Source organism: Pteropus medius, unplaced genomic scaffold (genome assembly GCF_902729225.1).
Source record: "Pteropus medius unplaced genomic scaffold, Ma_sr-lr_union100, whole genome shotgun sequence".
Taxonomy (NCBI): Eukaryota; Metazoa; Chordata; class Mammalia; order Chiroptera; family Pteropodidae; genus Pteropus; species Pteropus medius.
The window spans coordinates 16,827,635-16,846,952 of record NW_024349798.1 but is presented as its reverse complement, the minus strand read 5'-3'; the positions used below and the strand labels follow the sequence as shown (position 1 = coordinate 16,846,952).

The window sequence follows — 19,318 nt, the reverse complement described above, 5'->3', positions numbered from 1 at the left end:
CAGGCTGTGCTGTGGACCTGCTACACAGATCACCTAGACGGTGTTTGGATGGTACATGTTATGCAGTCCACTCACTAAACATACAACATTGGAATGGAAACAGTCCTGTAGAAGTCCAGGAAAAGAAACACACATTTGGAAGCACAATCTGACTGAATAGTCCCAGGTGTCACCAACGGCCTGCTGGAGATGACAGCCAGATTAGGCATGCTGGCCCCCACTAGCCCTCACTCCTTTTCTACCTCTCTGTCACCTAGCAGTAGCCTCCTCAGTGCCCCCTTCACCTCTTTGTTCCTGAGGGTATAGATCAGGGGGTTCAGGAGCGGGGTGACAATGTTGTAGAAGAGGGTGAGGAACTTGCCCTGGTCCTGGGAGGCGCTGTTCCCTGGCTGCATGTACATATAGACGATGTTTCCATAGAACAGGGAGACCACGGTGAGATGGGAGCCGCAGGTGTTGAAAGCCTTGTGTCTTCCTGAGGACGATCGGATACTTAACACGGCCCTCACAATGTGGCCATAGGAGACCAGAATAAACACCAGAGGGGACAGCACAATGCCCACTGCCAGGACAAAGACGGTGCCCTCGATGGCAGCTGTGTTGACACATGCCAACCGGATCAGGGCAGGCATCTCACACAGGAAGTGATCCACACTGTGGTGCCCACAGCGGGGTAGGTGTAAGGTAATTGGGGACATGGCTAAGGAGTTGGCCACCCCACAGCCCCAGGCCACCGACACCAAGGCCAGGCAGAGGCAGGGACTCATGATCGCCATGTAGTGCAGGGGCTTGCAGATGGCAACAAACCGGTCGTAGGCCATGACAGCCAGGAGCAGGCACTCCACACCACCCAGAGCCAGAAACAGGAACAGCTGAATGGCACAGCCTGTGTAGCTGATGGTCTTGTCACGTCCACTCAGGTTGTAGAGCAGCTGGGGGATGGAGCTGGTGGTGAAGCTCAGGTCCAGGAAGGAGAGGTGGGTGAGGAAGAAGTACATAGGTGTGTGTAGGCGGGGGTCCAGCCGGGACAGCAGGATGATGGTGGTGTTGCCCACAAGGGTCAGGAGATATGCAGTCAGGATGACCACAAAGAGGATACCCTCCAGGTGGGGGTTGTCAGAGAACCCCAAAAGGATGAAATTTCCCTGGGTGCTCTCATTGGCTCCGTCCATCTCTACTGTACCTGAAGAGGAAGACTGACACTAATAACAGTAACAGCTGACATACGGTAGCACTTACACAAGCCAGGCATTCTACACTTACGTGAAAATTACTGCATTGAAGTTATATAAACTGAACAAGGAAAATAAGCAGGAAGAAAGGCAAGAAGTTAGGAAGGAAAAAGTACTCTAGTTCTTAAAAACCAGATGCAATTAGGAGAGAGAGAATAATGTTATGTGTATGCTGCACAATTTCCTGATCCAAAAAATGTGAATTCTGCGAAATAAGAGAAAAGTAGACCAAAGAGCAAGAAGGAAGTGGAATGCAGTGACAGGGCGCAGCTCCCGTGGACGGAGTGAGGTCGCAGTGACACTTCAGGGCTGGTTTGAGGCCTTTGAGAGAGAAGGTCATGCTGACGCCGGCGTCTGGAAAGCAGACAGGACGGTGTCGCCGGATCCTGCCTATCGCACACATCCGTTGGGCGTACGCGGCCTCCCGGGAGGACAGCGGACTTTGGCTCCGAGCGTTCTGGGAAGGGCAGCACTTCGTCCCCGCACGTTCCTACTTTGGGAGGCGGGCGACAGCTTTCTCGCCCGCGCCGCAGCGCTCTGGGGTCAGTCTTGTGGGGCTACCCTGTTGCGCAGCGTCCCCGCAGACCCTTCCACAACCGCCAGGAGCATCTTCGCGTCAACCCGGTCGCGCGCCTGTGCTCTCACGTGGCGGATTTTACTGTACGCCACGGGGCTTGTCACCATTCCACCAGTAAGAGGAGAGGTGGGGCAACGTCCATCTTTTATACTTAGCACAATGGAGAGGCTGAAGAAATGGACAGTTAACTTGCTTATTGTGGCGTCCAAGTCCCCTTTGCATGGGCAGCAAAGCTAAGGGACCGGCAGGCAGCGTCCTGCGCTAAGCCTGACAGCCCTGGGCTGGCTCAGGGAGAGGCAAGGTACCTGGTCTAGTGACTGAGAACGCACGAATTTTCTTGACTTTGAGTGCGATTGCAGATAGCAGAGCAGCGCACCTGCAGGAAGTGGACGATAGCTTTTGTACAGCTTTTGTCTCATCTGTGTACCTGGGAGTGTGAGGGCTGACAGTGCACCAGAGGGGGAGGTGTCCCCCCTGTGGATGCTGGTCACATAGTGTCAACATCCCTTCCCTCAGGCACCGGTCTGACTCAGGAACACCCGCATTGGAACCACAGGTCAAAGAAATGTGTTTTTCAGTTCCTGGAGGGCAGGTGGTCACATGATTAAAGATTTTAGTTCATTTCCAAAGTATCTTTAGTATTGAATTAAAGAGGTTTAAACTCACCCAAACTGTGGCTACAATGAGAGACGGCAGAAGCTGAGACACTTGTTTCCAGAGTGCAGAAAGGACTATGTCTTCCCAGCCAAGAGTGACACTTCCCCATCCTCCCCTAGGAGGTTGATAATCCCCTTTCTGATGCTTTTTTTTTTTTAAATGAAACTCACATCTCAGATCTCATTTCTCAGTCCTCCTGACAAACCTGTCTTTTCTTAACAAATTCCAGTACCATCATAAAAAAAAAAAAAAAAAAAAAAAACTTTTATTTTGGGCTTCTTTATACTTTGTCTCTTCAGCACTACTATATCTAATCCTTCAAAAATCATTTTGCACTGGTAACTTATTGTTATGTTATAATTAAATAACATGAGTTGTAATGTATGTTTGCCTATAGATTTGCACCTCATTGTATCTGTCATAATACTTAATCTTTCCAAACGTTCCTCATTTTCTATTTTTCTATTCCTTTGAGGCATTCTATATGGCTGTTTCATTAACAAATCAATAAAGAACTACAAACTTAAGAATTGAACTGTTGAATCCAGAAATCTACTCACCACTTTCACGTGTGCTACCAGGTACCATTAAAAGTAACACATCCAGAGGCACAGATCTAGCTGGAGGACCTCCAGGCACCGTCTTCTCCCTCCTGGATTCACACGGGTGTTGCACCTAGGTGCAACTGCACACGCAGAGAACATGAAGATGCTCTCTTGTCCCTGGCCCAGCCCTCTATAAATGAGTGGACTGTGGCATTTGTCCTGAGAGTTTTGTGGCACTTTTCCCCAGTGATGCTGCTCTCCCAAGGAAAGACCAGAGAAGGACCCTGATGGTGCTCTTGGGAAGCTTATGAAACCACGGGGGTCATTAGTAGAGATTCTGAGGTGTGCTGTTGGCACGTGTCACATCAAGCTCTCCAGTTCCCACAGGGTCCAGGCATAAAATGAGGGCCATGAGAATTTGTCCCTTGATCTAAAAAGGATTTATTACTTCGTGTAAACCAAATTGGGGACTTACTTCATTGTTGTTCTATGAACATAAACACTCCTGGGCTATTTGCTCCCTTCCCCTGTTCTCAAGAATTATGTGTCTAAAATATAACTGAGGCATAATCAGTTCCATCCAACCTCCTTTGTTTCCTCCTTAGATCTACTGAAAATAGAAGAAGAGTGTTTCGACATTTTTTTACTAAGAATTTTATGTATGAAAAAGAAAGAACCCATTGTCCTAGTAGTGGAAAAATGTTATGGGTGCATTGATTAACAGAAAGTTTATTATTAATTTAAGGAGTTAACAGGGTGAACTATTTTGTTTCATTTACTTATGTAGTTTTATTTTGGGATTGAAAGGTAGATTCAGTATATGTCAATTTCTACTTTAGTTTCAAAAACTAACTAGGGAAACTGAACAAGTGTGAACCCCTGATATAGTAGATTGTGTATATATGACTATGTTTTAAGAGGCAACTATAATATCACAGGGCTAAAATTTTAAATAATAATAAAGTATAAATGAATACAAATTAAGTCCTTGCACTCAGCCAGGCAATATCAGAGAATAACCAGATTTGTTTGAGTCAATTGACTAAGGAATATGTTGAAATAATTATTTGGGTACTTTTGGGTAGATTTTGTCACAGAATCAGAGAGTAAACAGAATATTCCATGTAGGTGAGTGCATTGAATGTGGAGACTTGTAGAATGTGTATTCCGTTCATATGCAGGCCACCTGCAGCCTTCCCTCTTCCTTGAAGAATGGAAGAGCAGCTCCCCAGAAACATGTGTGGAGGGTCCATGCTTGGAGAGCAGTGGGTTTAATAAATCCCACTGTTCCCAATTTCTCTGCCCTTTGGGATACTAAGAGTTGAAATAACCACTCTAAATTTGCTTACTTCCTTCTGCCCTAGTCTAATAAAGCTATTTTACTTCCTATCAGCTCCACATGTTACCCTCCTCCCATTCCCTTCCTTCAGGTCCCTCCCAACATGCTAGAATAATTAGCTTTTAGTTAATTCACTTGACAAATCAGTCACCTGATTTCAGGGTGAAATGATCAAATTAGTTATTTAAACAAGTTATCCAGTCTTCTGCTAAACATAGAAACTAGAATCTAATGTTAAGGGTTGACTTTTAATCATTATTCATGAATTTAGCCATTCTTTATAATGATGTGTGCTAGGAAAAAAAAAAGTCCAATGCATAACAACAGAGGGAAGTAATAGAAAGGAGAGTAGCCCCAAGACACCCTATAGGGGGAGAAGGTGGCTCTGCCCTGCAGTTTGGATGAAGAAGAACACATAAAGCATGAGTCTAATTTTTTTTAAAAAAAGGTTTTAATCCATATAATTTTATAGAACATTTCCCATGTTTCTAGTGAGTATAAGAGAGGTGGCATATGTTGTATGTATGAGACAATGCACGATTCAAGACATCACTGTGTTGTTACAGGGAATCAAAGCTCCAGGAGGGTCAGTGGGACTATACCTGGACATGGCAAGTCATTGTGTCACTAGAATCCATCACCTCTGCAAATTCAGCCTTCTATTAGAATTTTCTCTATACCTAAAAATTGATTTTACTTATTTAGCACTTGAAATGACTTTATTGGTCAGTGATTATCTAGTTATAAATAATAATAATGATACCAGTGTAGCATATCACATTTCACAAAACACGTTCAGTGCCATCATTTAATTGTGCCCTTCCAGCAAGACAATCATTTATTGCAATGGCACTACTATTTTGGGCACTAAAAGGCTTAGTCTCGCTGCTGCACTGAGGGTGGACATGGAGGGCTGGAGCCCAGCCCCACTTACTGTTGGGAAACTAATGCAGGAGCCCCGAGGGAGAGGAGAGGAGTCCAGACCAAGGTACAGCAGCTGCGTGGTTGGGGCCAATGAATGGAGTGGGGCTGGTGAGGTCAAGGAAGGGTCGGCCAGAGTCTGGCCCGAGTAACTGGAAGAATGGAGTGCAACCCACAGAGATGAAGAAGCCGTGTGTGTGTGTGTGTGTGTGTGTGTGTGTGTGTGTGTGTGTGTGTGTGTTTGTCTGTCTGTGTGTCTGTGTTTTCTTTAGGAGAAGACTTGTGGGGAGAGTTTAGGCTAAAGTTTTAGGTATGTTGACTTTAAAATGTGTATTCTGATGGCAAGTAGACAATAGAATATAGAAGTCTGGCATTCAGGAAAAAGATGGAGAAGAAAGTAAAAAGAAGGTGAGGGGATCAACATGGATTTAGAGGACTTTACTGATAAGGAACCTGAATTCCAGAGAAAACAGCAGAGATGTTTCAGGAACTGGGAAGGGAAGGATAAAGGTCACAGCAGAAGAGGCACAAAGCTCTATGAATCTCAGAATGCAAGGGATGGAGAAAGACTTATGTTGGTTTAATGACTAAGATAAATTATGATAAGACACACAGTGAGATGGCAGGATTCGAGGGAAATAGTGGAGACCAAGACGCTGGTTTCAGAGGCTAAGGTGGCATTGCTGGGACTCCTGGTTCATCCCCTGGTTCATCCCCTGCCTATCTGTGGGCCTCCTTCTCGCCCATTAGGCTTCCTTGTCCTGACGAATGGGTGGAGTCCCTGGAAAGTGGATCTCAGACCAGTGGTTTTGTGTCACCTGATTCCTGTGGGGAACAGGTCCTACTGCTCTGAGTATATGTTCTCAGTACGACTCCTGTCACCAAGCATTGGCACTGCCATGACTCAAGCACTCAGGTATTAACCCCGGTGATGGAGTGGTTAACACCCAAGCATGTGCTTCTTTCCCCCAGATCACATATGAAGGAAGCCCAAGGACATGCCTGGTCTGAGAGTATTGAGAGAGATGTTATTATTGCCACTGTTCCCAAATGAGAGATCAAGGGGGAGAACATTTGCTGAGGATTACACATAAGTGGATCAAACATGAATGCAGAAATCTTAGCTTAATATAGGATTCATCAATAAAGTATGTAGATCTGGAAATAGAGTTTGATGAGATCGTTCCATTTCTAAAGTTATTATATTCTATATGCACCTTCAAATGCAAAACATCTAGAAAATAATGTTTAAAAACTTAGAAAGAAAAGTATGTTACTGGAAAGTATGTTATTGAAAAATAAGCAAAAGATTTAGTAAAAAAAATATTCCAAGAAGAGAGAAACACCATAAAATTCTTGCTGCAGTTAAAGAGGAGAGTTAAAGTTTTGGCAGATTATTATTAAAGTTTACTAAATCTACCATTAATAATAATTGTTTATCATTTAAACATTTAGCATCGAGCATTTTGGCACTTGGTTAGCAATTATTTATTAGCTACAAAAGTAAAGAACAAGAAAGAGGGAGAGAGGGAAACAGACACAGAGGCAAAGAGACAAGAGAGAAGGGAGAGAATGAGAGAAGAGAGAAGAGAAGGAGAAACACAACTGCAGTTCTGATGTAGGAATGACACCAGACAGTTCTCAGTTTAAGAACTACCATTCCTAATGGATAAGATGCGGGCAACTTGGAATAAAAGGATACAAAAGGAATGAGAAATGATAATGAATGTGTAGATATCTTTGTCTAATGCAAGATTCGTCCATTTGGAGACACTCACCAGGAAGTGTGTGGAGCCAGCTAGACAAGGAGAAATGAGATTGTTCTATTTCTAATATTATTATGCTCCGTAACTCTCCTCCAAGAATAAATATTTCATGCATTGTCTTTTGTCCCCATGGAAAAATGTCCTTAGCAACGGTGACTAAGTGCTGGCTTAAATGGGGACATCTGTTGAGACTTCTTTCACACTTGCATATCTTCCACTCTACTCCAGGAAGCATCGCTGCACTTGGAGTGCTTCTGGGGAACAAAATTTTAGGAATGGTCATCTCTAATGGTAGAAGAGGGGTCAGGATGACCCCCAGATGCCCAGTTTCCTGATTTTGCTTCTGTCATAGGTGGCAGGACAAGAGGAGCCGTGTCACAGATGAAGAAGTAAGGTCGGAGAAGACCAGTAAACAGCTGGCTAAATGTGTAGATGTAACACCCGCTGGTGAGGTTGTAAAAGGAGATTTCACCAGCTTCATAGTCCAAGAAAATCCCAACGCAACGAGGTCGTTCCAGGTGCAGGAGGGGCACAGATGGGGAGGCGAGGACCATGTACTCGTTCCCTTTCAGCAGCCACATGGCCCAGACTCCGTTCTCAGGAGATGGCGTGGTTTCCCCCTTCCTTGGCATTGCATCTTGACAGACTCCTAAACCCCACTCCGCTCTTTCCTCAACCATGACCTCCCAGTAATGCCTCCCTGATGAGAAGTTCTGCAAACCCAGGATACAGGGCCACGTGTCAAATCGCTCCAAGTTGTTGGGGACATCCCGCCACAGTTCTCCGTCCTGCACACTGCGCAGGTCAGCAGTCAAGAGGAGGCTTGGATGTGCTGTTGCAGGGTCCAGCTTTACATCAACTGGGGAAATAATTCGGGGGACATGTAAAAGCATAAAAAAGGCTGGTAAAAGCTTGATACTGAGCAGATACACCATTCTTCATTCTAACCACTCCTAGAGAAAACAAAATAAGTATTTTACCTTGTGGTCACTGGGAATCTTCCTCATCCCTTTTGGGTGTATCCCACTGCCGCCTCTACATGATCCAGGGCTCACTAGTACCCACTGAAAACACGAGCACCAACGCTATGAGACAGCGAGTGCATGACTGGTCAGCATCCTCCAACCTGCACCCAAAGCACTTGGGTGCTATTAGGAGTATCATTCACAATTAAAATAAAAATTAAATACCCCTTGAGATGTATTTTTTATCTCAAAAACTATAGGATAATTTTGTTAATAGTAAATCCATCACGTTCAAGGCCATGTTTCTGTGGTAGGCAGAATTCAGAGACAGCCCCCGTGCCCCTCAGACCCTGGTGGCACTCTCATAATGCTATTATGCCTCATGACAAGAGGGGAGTCTATCTGGGTGGGTCAAATATAATCACATCAACCTTTTTAAAATCAGAAAGGTTTCTCTAGTTATTGGGCTGGTGGCAGAAGAGAAAGTCAAGGAGATCTATATTTGATTTTTCACCCTGACTTTAAAGATGCAGGTGTTGCCCCATGAAGAGAAAGGCAAGAGACCTTCAGCTGACAGTCAGTAAGAAAATGGGAAGCTCAGTCCCACAGGCTCATGGCAATGTGTGATGCTAACAACCTGAATAAGCTTGGAAGTGATGTTTCCCCAAGCCATTCATAGAAGCTTAGCCTGGCCAACAACTTGTCTTGATCTTGTGAAACCCTAAGCAGAGAAGCCAGCCGATCCTACCTGGGGGTCTGATCTACAGAACTTTGAGCTAATGAATAGCTGTGATTTTAAGCAGGTAAGTCTGTGGCAATTCATTACACAGCAATAGGAAAGTAATACTGATACTGTGAAATCCCAGGGCAATTGACCTGAAATTTTACTTATACACATAATTAACAAGAACATCTACACGTGAAATCTAAATGCAAAGGAAAGATATAAAATATTTGATGTCTTCTCTTTATAAACAATCAAAAAAAGTAAATTTCATTAATATAGTCAAATTTTTAATATCATAATATCAAATACCACTACTACAACTGCTGTTTTTATTTGTCTCTGAGTCACTTCTAGTAATGTTTTATTGATACCCACACCTGAGTGGGTCACTCATGTAGCACATCATCTATGCTGACCCATGTAACCACCCTCTAGGTGGCCAGTATCACCCCCACATTATAGATGAGGACAATCAAAGTCAAAGAGTTTATGTAATTTCCCCAAACTCTAGAAATTGCAAATAATAGGGATGGAAATGTGGGTCTCTGTAGGATTGTGTCGGCCTATTAATATGATAGGTCTTCCTACATCATTCTTGCTTCTGGGCACTTCTGTACTCCATTTACAAGAAAATAAATCTGTGAAGTGGTTTTTAATAAAGTCCATCTCCAGTTCCTCTCTTTACCCCTTCTCTTTTAAACTTAATCACCATAGCCAAACAACACCCTAACAATCTGCTCCTGCCCATCTTCTCAGAGACCTCCACAGTGACCAGCGGGTGGACATCTTAAATGGCTTCTCCGCTGAGGATCCTTCTGTCCTGGGACACCTCCTTTCTCCTTTCCTGACACCAGTCAGCGTCCTTCCTCCCTCCCTGCTCTCTTACTGGCCCACCACCCCTCCCTGGTCTCCTTGCCTGCTTTCTCTTCTTCTCCATCCCGGCAATGGCCTCAGAGCTGGGATCTCTCTTCTTTTTTCTCAGCTCAGTGAGTTCTTGGGCTGGATGGCTCAGTGCTTTAGTGATATTTCAATCATATACTTACTGATTCTAAATGCATATCTCCAGCCTAGACCTTTCTCCTCAAAGTCCATATTTGTGAATTCCGCAAATGACCTGATATCAACATTTGGATAGTGAACATTCTTCACAACACTGTCCAAAACTCCAGCTTCCTTCCTCTGTCCTATCCGCAGCCGCACCCATCAATGTAAATGGCAACCTTATTATATCAATTTTGGAGATTTAAACCTGGAAACCACTTCCTTTCTCTGACACCTCAGGTCTACCTGAGCAGCAAGTCTTCCCAGCTCTATCTTCAAAATATATGCAAATTCTCTCCATTCTCAGCACCTCCACTACCAGCACTATGTTTCAATTCATAATCATCTCTGATTGAATTATTGCTAAGATCCTAACTGCTTTTTCCACTTCAAGCCTTGCCCCTCTGTAATTGATTCTCAATCAATCCCACAAAATATTAACCCAATTGTGCTATTTCTTCACACACAACTGTTTATTGACCTCCTATTTCACTCAGAGGTAAAGCGTTCTGTTCAGTGGCCTGCCCATAGGGTCCTGCACTGCAGGCTTGACCACTGCAGCCTGGGCCTCCTCAGGGCTCCTGAACACCTCCCACCATCCTTCTCTGGAACACCCTCCTCAGAAATAATCTGATATCTGCTGTCTACCCTCTATCAGATGAGGTCTTCCCTATCACAAAATTCAAAAGTGGATGCCCTGTCCCCATAACTTCTGGTCATCCTCACTTTATGCCTTTTTTCAATATCCTGTGTCATCTTCTAACATTTTCTGTATATTGCATAATGTAAGTAAATATTTGCAACATGAAGCTATGAATCTGTAGGATTTTATTGTTCAGTGCTATATTCCAATGTTTAGAAAAGTAGCATAAAAATATAGTACTATTTATTGAAATGATTGATTATTTGATGCAGTAAATGTAATTGGAAATGTGAGAACACAGATTCTGAAAGTGTAATAACTTGCAACGGTTTATGCAGTATTACTTTCCTATTGTTGTCTATCAGAATATAGATTAAATCATTGAACAAGACTGGTAAAGACAGGTTTTCTCATTATGGGACAAAGTTGTTTCCCATTAAGTACTGAAACCACTATGTTGTATAATGTAAGTAACAGTGTATTTTCATTGCTTGGGATAAGTTGGATTTAAAAAAAAAAAGAAATGTTAAAAGCCAGAAACATTCAGTCAGTTATTTTTATGTGGCTTTTTAAACTCTCTAATTTAAGCAACTCACCAAGTTGACATAATAAAATAAACCAAACTTATTATTCAATACTCTGTAAGGCTTTCATATTATTGTTTTTGTTTTGTTTTCAAATGCATTTCATTTTGTCTTTCAAACATTACTATTTTTAGCATTTTATAAATAAGGAAACATTTTTTGGAACTAATGTTACTCATGTGACAGCTGATAAGCCCACTGTTCTAATCAAATGCAGTTTATATGGGTGTCCGGGACTCTGAGGTTCTTCAGCACTGATCACATGGATTCCAGCCCCTTTCTACTGGGCATGGTGCTCTCTCCCATCCCCCTATCGTTTACCTTTGCCATGAGACTCGCCCCCCGCCCCCGCACCTGTAACTTCTGCTGGAAGCCTGTGCATCACTTCAGCAAGGCCTCAGCAGCTGTGTGTGGCTCATGGTGACCTTCTTCCACCAAAGGCTACTAGCCAAGGGAAGGAGCTGCACTCTATCTGCACGTCCAAGAATGAGATGATGTGAAACAGAAGTCTCTGCGATCCAGTAATAAACTAAAAACATGATTTCAAAATAAAACTTTGGTGATTCTACTCATCAAATTTTGGGTTCTGCTTAGTACGCCAGGTCCCAGGCACCACAGTCCCCATGCTAAGATGCAGCCTACCTTGGAACTTCCTCAGCATCTCTCTCATCCCAGGGATGCAGCACCGTGTCTTCAGTTCCATAGGGATGGTCTCCGGTTCCAGCCGTGGGACACTCTTACTTCTGAGAAGAGCACAGAACTCAGAGCTTTCAGGCCCCCGCCAACCTCCTAGGCCTCTCCCAACCCATCCTCTGCTTCGGAAGGCAAACATACCGGCTCAGAGCTCCCTGTACACCCTGAAAGTGAAAGAAAAATGGAAGCAGGTGTAAGACCTCCGAGCTGCTTTTGACAGACACGGGACAAACCATGAACATCTCTTTAGGAATTATTGGAAATCATAAACAATTAAGGTAAAGAATAGGAGACATGAATTTCTCTTAATAAAAGCCAAAAATAGGCTGTTGTTGAATTTTCTCATAAATTTAAAATAATAGAATCAGTTTGCCTCTATTAGAATAGAATTAGACTGCATGAAATTTTGGTTTATACCCATGATATCTACTAGTTTAACTATTTTCCAAACTTATAATCGGCATTTGGATGTTTTAAGAGTTACATTTTGCAACAAATGTAAGTAGGGTTAGGGTAAAAACAGATCTTGAATATCTGCAGAATTTATATGAGAAATAGTGAAAGATATAGACATAAAACGTTATTCTCAATATCTCTATAAGAAAACCCCAAATTCCTCATTCTTTGAACCATCGCACCATATCTATGGACTCATATGTGAGTAGGTTACATAAGTGGATAAAAATGGGAGTCATCCATATCTAGCAACATTTTATCTCAAGGCAGATTATTAAATAAATCAACTGCATTACATTTCTCCTCTCCCTCTAAAGATAATCACCTATCAGATTAATTTTTATAAAGCAGATAAATGATTGATTTTACTTTTCATGGGACTGGCAGGCCTTGGTCTTAACCACGGGGTGTAAAATGTAGCTTATTGGTACTGGGGAAGAAAGAGAAAGGTGAGGATAAAAATAAAAATGAATTATTTGAGTATATTCTCCCTAAGAGTTGTTAAAAAATAAATCTTTTAAATATTTCCTTGGCACTAATGAATGCTCATTTAAAATAAGTTGTGTTTTGAGATATGATAAATAATGATTGTTATTGAAAATGCTGAAGAATACTGAAGTTCTTGTGTTTATTTACTGTCTGAATTTTTTTAAAAATAATCCCCTTCTGACCCTTAGTTTGCTCACAAGAAAAAATGTATAGCAACAGCAACAACAATTTTTATTTTTACTTATAGACATCTTGAAAACAAAATGGGACAAATTAAATAAAATGCTTTGTCAATCCCTTCATTTAATGACCACTGTGCGACCAGTGCCCTTGAGTCACTGTACTTGTCTGAGGATGCCAAGTAGTTTAGAAATCATGAATGAGTCCTGGGAATGAGCTAAAATAAAGTGTGCTCAAAGACTTTCTGTCACCATGATATGCATCCACTAGGGACATTTCTGATTCACTAGGAATAAAAACAAGTATCTCCTTCTCCCTGCTGTTTGTCTATTCAATAACCCACGTAGGTTGTGAGCAAGCTGCATAGAGCCTATGTGCTTCCTTCTTGCTGTGCCTGGAATAGGCATGTGAGATGGGTAAGGAATTAGCATTTGCCTTAAATTTTAACATGAAAATTCTTAGCTGGACAATTTAAAATTTATTTATTTGTTTGGCTGTTTCTTGAGACAGGTTACCAAAGACTTTTTGGATTGGCCATTACTAAATACAGCAATGTAGTCATTGACAGGTTGACTGTGAAGTTTTATGAAGTGTTTTTCAGCCAACATAATGTAGGTTGTCCTTTTCCTGTTTAATTTTATATAAATCATCCAATTAATTTTAATGTTTAAAAACATTTAAGTTTTTCTCTTTACTGGGCACCCTTTTAGATGCTTCTGTAGAGTCCCTCTGATGAAGACACTGTCCTAGTAAGTTCTGCATGTCCTATCCCTCAAGAGCAGTCGTCAGGCAGCTGCTTGTCCCCTTGGCCTCACCTCCAGCAGCCCCAGGGCCGGGCGCTGGCATCTGTCCTCCAGCTCCTCAGCCAGCTCCTTCAGGGCCCGGCTCTGCTGGCCCAACTGGCTCTTGCTGTCCCGCAGCCTCTGAAGGGTGGCCCTCTCCTCCTGCTCCAGCCTCCGTAGCTGCAGCTGCTCCTCCTGGGCCAGGAAGCCACGGTACTTCTCAAACTCCAGCCTGAAGCGCTGCCTCTGCATTTCCACCTTCTCCTGGAGCGACATCGAGAACGCCAGAATGGAACGCAGTGCCTGGCTGCCACCATCATGGACTGAGAGGAGACTGGACAGGCCAGGTCTGCATGAGTTCAGCTCCTGCACCCTGTGAACTGACCAGCTGCATTTGAAAAATGCACCCAGAAACCGGAGGCCACTTACATGAGTGGTGGCCTGGCAGAGCTATCAAACTGAGAGTTTAAGAAAGACTGTTGGATTCGAACTAGGGGACGATGTACTTTTACATTCAAGTTTCAGCACCATATACAGAATGTGGGAACAGAGCAGTGTGGGCCTTAGAATTAAAAGCTACTAAGTCCTTGAGCGGAGCCACCAACATAGAACAGTCTCACGATAGAAGTTAAAATTTACTCTTAAAGGAATCGCCCTTGTAGAAACAACTGAATTAGAGAGCAATTAGAGAGGCCTGGGTTTGTAAAGGTGAATAAGAAAAGGCTTAGAGATGAGAGAATGTGCACATTCCTTCCAGCAGGTGACCGTGGAGCCCTAAGGCGAGTGCCCTCTGTACAGCCAGGAAAGGGCTAAGCTGTCCTCGGAACCAGAACCAATATCAGGGTGAGCTCCATGGAATTACTCTGGTTTCCACTCAAATCTCACAGCTACATCTTTTGAATAGACTGAAGGAGCATACTCTGACATAGCATTATTCTATCTAAAATATGACATTATAGAGACTGGTATGTGAAAAAATATCTCTAAACTGAGTCCTAAATTGTTCTCCTACAGTCTCTTGGCATTTGGATTCCGTAGCCCATGTTTAAACATATAGCATCATGGTTTGATTGAAGAGCATAAGCTGTCACCTTTAAAAAATCAACAGTAGTTCTCCTCAAACCTCATAGGACTCATGTGCACATTCTCTGTCTCCAAGCTTTTTCTTATTCATGTTTACAAACCCAGGCCTCTCTAATCTCTCTTCATAATTCAGTTGTTTCCACAAGTGTTCATTCTAGTGACACAATTTCCAATCTCCTCTTTGTCCTACCACTTTCTAAGCCACTAAATTCTAATAATCCTCATCGCTTTAAAATGAACCAGCTCTGAATTTCATAATGTGATCTGAGAATACAACTCATGTAATTCTCTCCCATGTAGGAGGTTGCTGAGGGGTGGGTCTGACAACTCTGTCACTGAAAAGATGTATGGTCATATGCAGGGTGTGAAAGTGGAGTTGGGGGCAACTCATCTTTCCCTCACATCATCCTTTTCACTACTACAATTATGTCTACAGATACAGGAAGGAGGAAGGTTTTTGTAGAATTTACAGGTTATTTTATCAAACCTGAGCCTGTTGTATTTGGCTCACATGGCCACGTTCTCACTGGTAAAGATTATGAGCTTTACTTGGCTTAGAACAGTAATTCTAGCATCATTTCCACTTTAGAATAACCAGTAGAGGTTTTAAAAAACATAGGACTGAGGTCTTGATGTGGAGTTTCTGGTTTTGTATGTCTGTGGTCAGGTCAGGACTGAAAATAATTGACTTGGGTTATTAGCCTAAAAAGAAGAAAACTTATCAATAAATGTTTAGCATTGCATATAAATACATAACTATGGAAAACATAAGACATCACAGAAGAAAAACATAGCAAAAGTGGTCCTTATGGAAATATCTGTCTGAGGATACAGGATAAGACCACTTTTTCAAGAAAAGAAGAAGGAAAGAATTAGAAAAACATAGAAAATAATGTAGAAGATGGGGTATTTGGAGGACAAAGAATAAAATAAGTCCTCTATATGGTATATAATTTTTAAATATATTACATTTCACATATAGTTTCTATATATAGTTTCTCAATCTACATAGACACTGTTTGACCAGATTATTCTTTGTTGTGAAAATTGGGAGTGAGAGGGCTGTCCTATGCATTGTAAGGTGTTTATCATTCCTGGCTTCAACTCATTATATGCCAGTAGCATACCCACTCATCTCTGGTTGTGATAAGAAGAAATATCTACAGATACGGCAAAATGTCCATTGAATGGCAAAACTGCCCTAGACAGAATCATTCTGTGTGTGTGTGTGTGTGTGTGTGTGTGTGTGTGTGTGTGTGTGTGAATGGGTAAGGAAGCAATGAGCCAAGGATGCATAGAAGAGAGAACACATATATGTACAGCTGGAAGGAGGCTAAAAGTTCAGTCACCCTCCTCAGTGTAAAATGGATCCCTTCTAGCTGAATGACATCTACATCAATGCTATTAAATGTTTATTTTTCGTTCATCCGACAAATACATTTGTAAGATCACAGTGGCAGTCTGAAACTCTGCCCTAGATATCAGGAATGCAGCAGTGAGTTATGGAGAGATCAAGACGGGCAAAGCTGTTTTTGTGACTCAGCGTATGGTACTGTCAGGGATAATAACACGGATGTCTAACAACCTGAGGGGGTGAGATTATCCAGGATGACACAGGGGTGTTTTTCTTGGGCACATGTGTAGATGGAACAAGTGTGTTGGCACAGAGAGATGGCTGGATGACCCAAATTCGGAACCTTTAGACAGACATGCCTCTTGAAGCCCCAATATTCCCATACCTTCCAAATGACAGTTTTCTTCCCCACATTGGCCTCCTGTGTCAGAGTCTCCTCCATTTCTTTTCTCACCAGCTCCAGGGCCATCCGGAGCTTTGCCTGTTTGGGAAGATACACAGAGACCATGCCAGGTGCTCTCCTTCAGCACCTAACGCTGACAAGATGTGTCAGGAGCTGTGACAATCACCTAAAACAGGCCCTGGACATACAAATATGTCCAACCTCACTAATAACTAAGTTAAACATAAATATACTTTTACATGTTAATACTAGACATAATCAAAGATTTATCTAAACATACATTCATCATGGCATCATTTAAAATGGTAAAACTGTCACTAACCACATGTTAAAACTAGGCGATGATTTTATTTTATATTAAAGGATAAAATTAAAATAAGGTGCTGCAGAATATTTAATAAGAAATTCTCACAATTATAAAGTCTATTAAAATAAGTATATTTTATGTTCTGTGACACCAATTTTTAAAAAAATGTGGTTGTGATGAATATATAAAAACTAGGCAGAGGTCAGTGAAAATGTTCAATAGATAAAATCTCATCTACTAGTGCTTGGTTGAAAAGCAGTGCTATTCTTTACATCTATATATTTCAATTTCTTAAAATTACTTATTATTTTATAATCAGAAAAGTGTTTATTATTATTAGGCCAGAAGAAACTATGTGAATTAGCATTTACTCAATGGAAAAGAAATTCAGGTTGTAAATTTTACAAGGAGCAAAAATATAATGGAAATCAAATCTCCTTTCAACCCTAGGCCCTTTGCTAGAGGCAAAAACATACTTTATTTACAGAGAGCACACACAAAGATACACATACACACACATTTTAAACCCCATCTGAAGTCATTCCCAAGTCCTACATACCAATTCTTTTAAAAAGAGAATATTATAATATAATGCTCGCAAAAACAGCAGTAGGATTCATGAGGATTTAACATGATGACGGAAGTGGCATTTGTTTTAGAGTTTGCAAAGAACAGAACAAGTTGACACTTGTAGATGAAAAAAAAACTCCCTCAGATAGAAATTGTGAACAAAAGCAACAAGGTGACTAAGGTATGGTGTGCTTGGGGACAAGTGATTAGGCTAATTTTGCTGGATCTTATGGCTGGTTAAGACAGCAGCTGTAGCAACAGAACATAGGGCCCTCACAAGTCTAGACTGACAGGCTGAGAAGCTCAGTAGATACCTATTTGGTTTTAATTGAAAGACTACTAAAATATAGAGAACTTCTCTAGAAATATTATATTAGCCATACTCTGTATGGTACTTTCAGGATAAAAAGGCGGCAGAAACATTTTGCAATAATCTAGATAGAAAATAGCTAGCACCTGAGTTTTATAGATGACAACAGAAATCAAAAAGAAAAACTAAGACATATATTTCCAGACATATAGATCCAGAGGGAAGTTGAGGGGATAAATGTCCCAAACTCTGATTTAAAATAATAAAACAAAGTTTTAAAATAATGAAAAATTTAAGAAAGTTAATATTTGCAATTTATTTCATTGAGATAGTACTTCAGATAAACATGTCAGTAAATAAAACCTGGACTTTCGTTGTGCTGATGGCTGTTCCAGACCTGTAAATTTAAATGTATAGAATACCTCCAAAAACATCTGAGAGCATTAGCATACTCACAGATGTGCCTTCTGGAGCAAATACTCATATGAGACACCTCATCACCGAAGATGCTCATATCCTAAGTCCCCAAATATGAGTCGAATAAAGACCTGACCTGTGCACTTAGCACCTGGATTCCTACTTCAGAGCCTTGTGTCCACTGAGGTGCTATTTCTAAATAATGCTTAAACCTGAGGGTCGTTCTGGTAACAGGATGGATTAACGTAAACACTACACAAAAGCAAGGCATTATGTCAGTAGTCGTTGTTAGGAGCATTTACCATAAAGATGCACACCTGTAACGAAGAACCAAGTGGAGGACACAGCCCTTCATACGATACTCTACCTGTGGGACCCAGAGCATCGGCATCGGGAAAACGAGACCAGCCAGAAAGCACAGGGCCAGTGAAGGCTACCTGGGAGGGAAACACTATCCAGAGCGGGGACTGCCAGGAGCAAATGCAAGGAGCCCGGACCTGAGTGCGCGCTGTGCGCGGGAGGGCGAGGGGCGGGGAGAGCAGGTGGGGGAAACATCCAGACCAGGTGCTGGCTTGTGGCCTTGTAGGTAGGCAGCTCATCGAACACCTGCGCTCGGCGCGCTCGCGTCAGAGGATACTTCCGCGCCGCCCGCCTACAGAGCGCGGCTCACCTGGTGGCGCTGGGCAGCCTCCTGCAGCGGTGCGGTGGAGTGTCCCCTGTGCTCGGGTGCGGTGTCGCATACCCAGCACAGCGCCGCCTGATCCTCCTCGCAGAAGCGGCTCAGCTCCTGGCCATGGCGCTCGCACAGAGCCCTGGTCGACCCCGCGCCCAGTCCCAGCTGCCGCACGCCATCCACTAGGCTGGCCAGCTGCCGGTTGGGCCGGAAGCCCTCCCGCGAGAAGGGCCCGCGGCACTGCGGACATGCGTACAGGCCGCCTTGCGCGCTGTCCGACTTGTCGCAGAATTCGGAGATGCAGCGCAGGCAGAAGCTGTGGCCGCAGTCCACGCTGACCGGCTCCTGAAGGAAGTCAAGGCACACAGGGCACCGCGCCTCCTCTCGTAGCCGCTGCCCGGGAGCCCCCGCGGCCATGCCCGCCGGCCGTGCTGTCTCTGTCCTGGTCTGTCCTCGGAAGGGGCCCTGCCTAACGGCCAGGTCATGGCTGGTCTTATCAGCCGGCTCAGGTTCAGGATGCCAAAGGAGCCACTCCCAGGGAGAAGTGACAGCACAGAGGCCTCTGACCATCAGGGTATATTAGCACCCTAGCCACCCCGCACCT

General features: G+C 43.0%; 2 protein-coding genes across 2 annotated transcripts; both read right to left on the bottom strand.

Annotated features, from left to right (window-relative positions):
- Positions 1-227: 227 nt before the first annotated feature.
- Positions 228-1,188, bottom strand: OR2W3 (olfactory receptor family 2 subfamily W member 3). The gene has a single exon (XM_039885611.1). The coding sequence runs from the start codon at positions 1,170-1,172 to the stop codon at positions 228-230; it is 945 nt and encodes a 314-aa protein (XP_039741545.1). The 5' UTR covers positions 1,173-1,188.
- A 4,314-nt stretch (positions 1,189-5,502) lies between these two features.
- On the bottom strand, positions 5,503-19,318 carry TRIM58 (tripartite motif containing 58). Its single transcript, XM_039885496.1, has 6 exons — positions 18,712-19,318; positions 16,420-16,515; positions 13,631-13,861; positions 11,832-11,854; positions 11,640-11,740; positions 5,503-7,896 (listed from the first exon to the last, which is right to left on the bottom strand). Exons 1-6 carry the CDS (start codon positions 19,282-19,284, stop codon positions 7,307-7,309), a joined length of 1,614 nt encoding a protein of 537 aa, XP_039741430.1. The 5' UTR covers positions 19,285-19,318; the 3' UTR covers positions 5,503-7,306.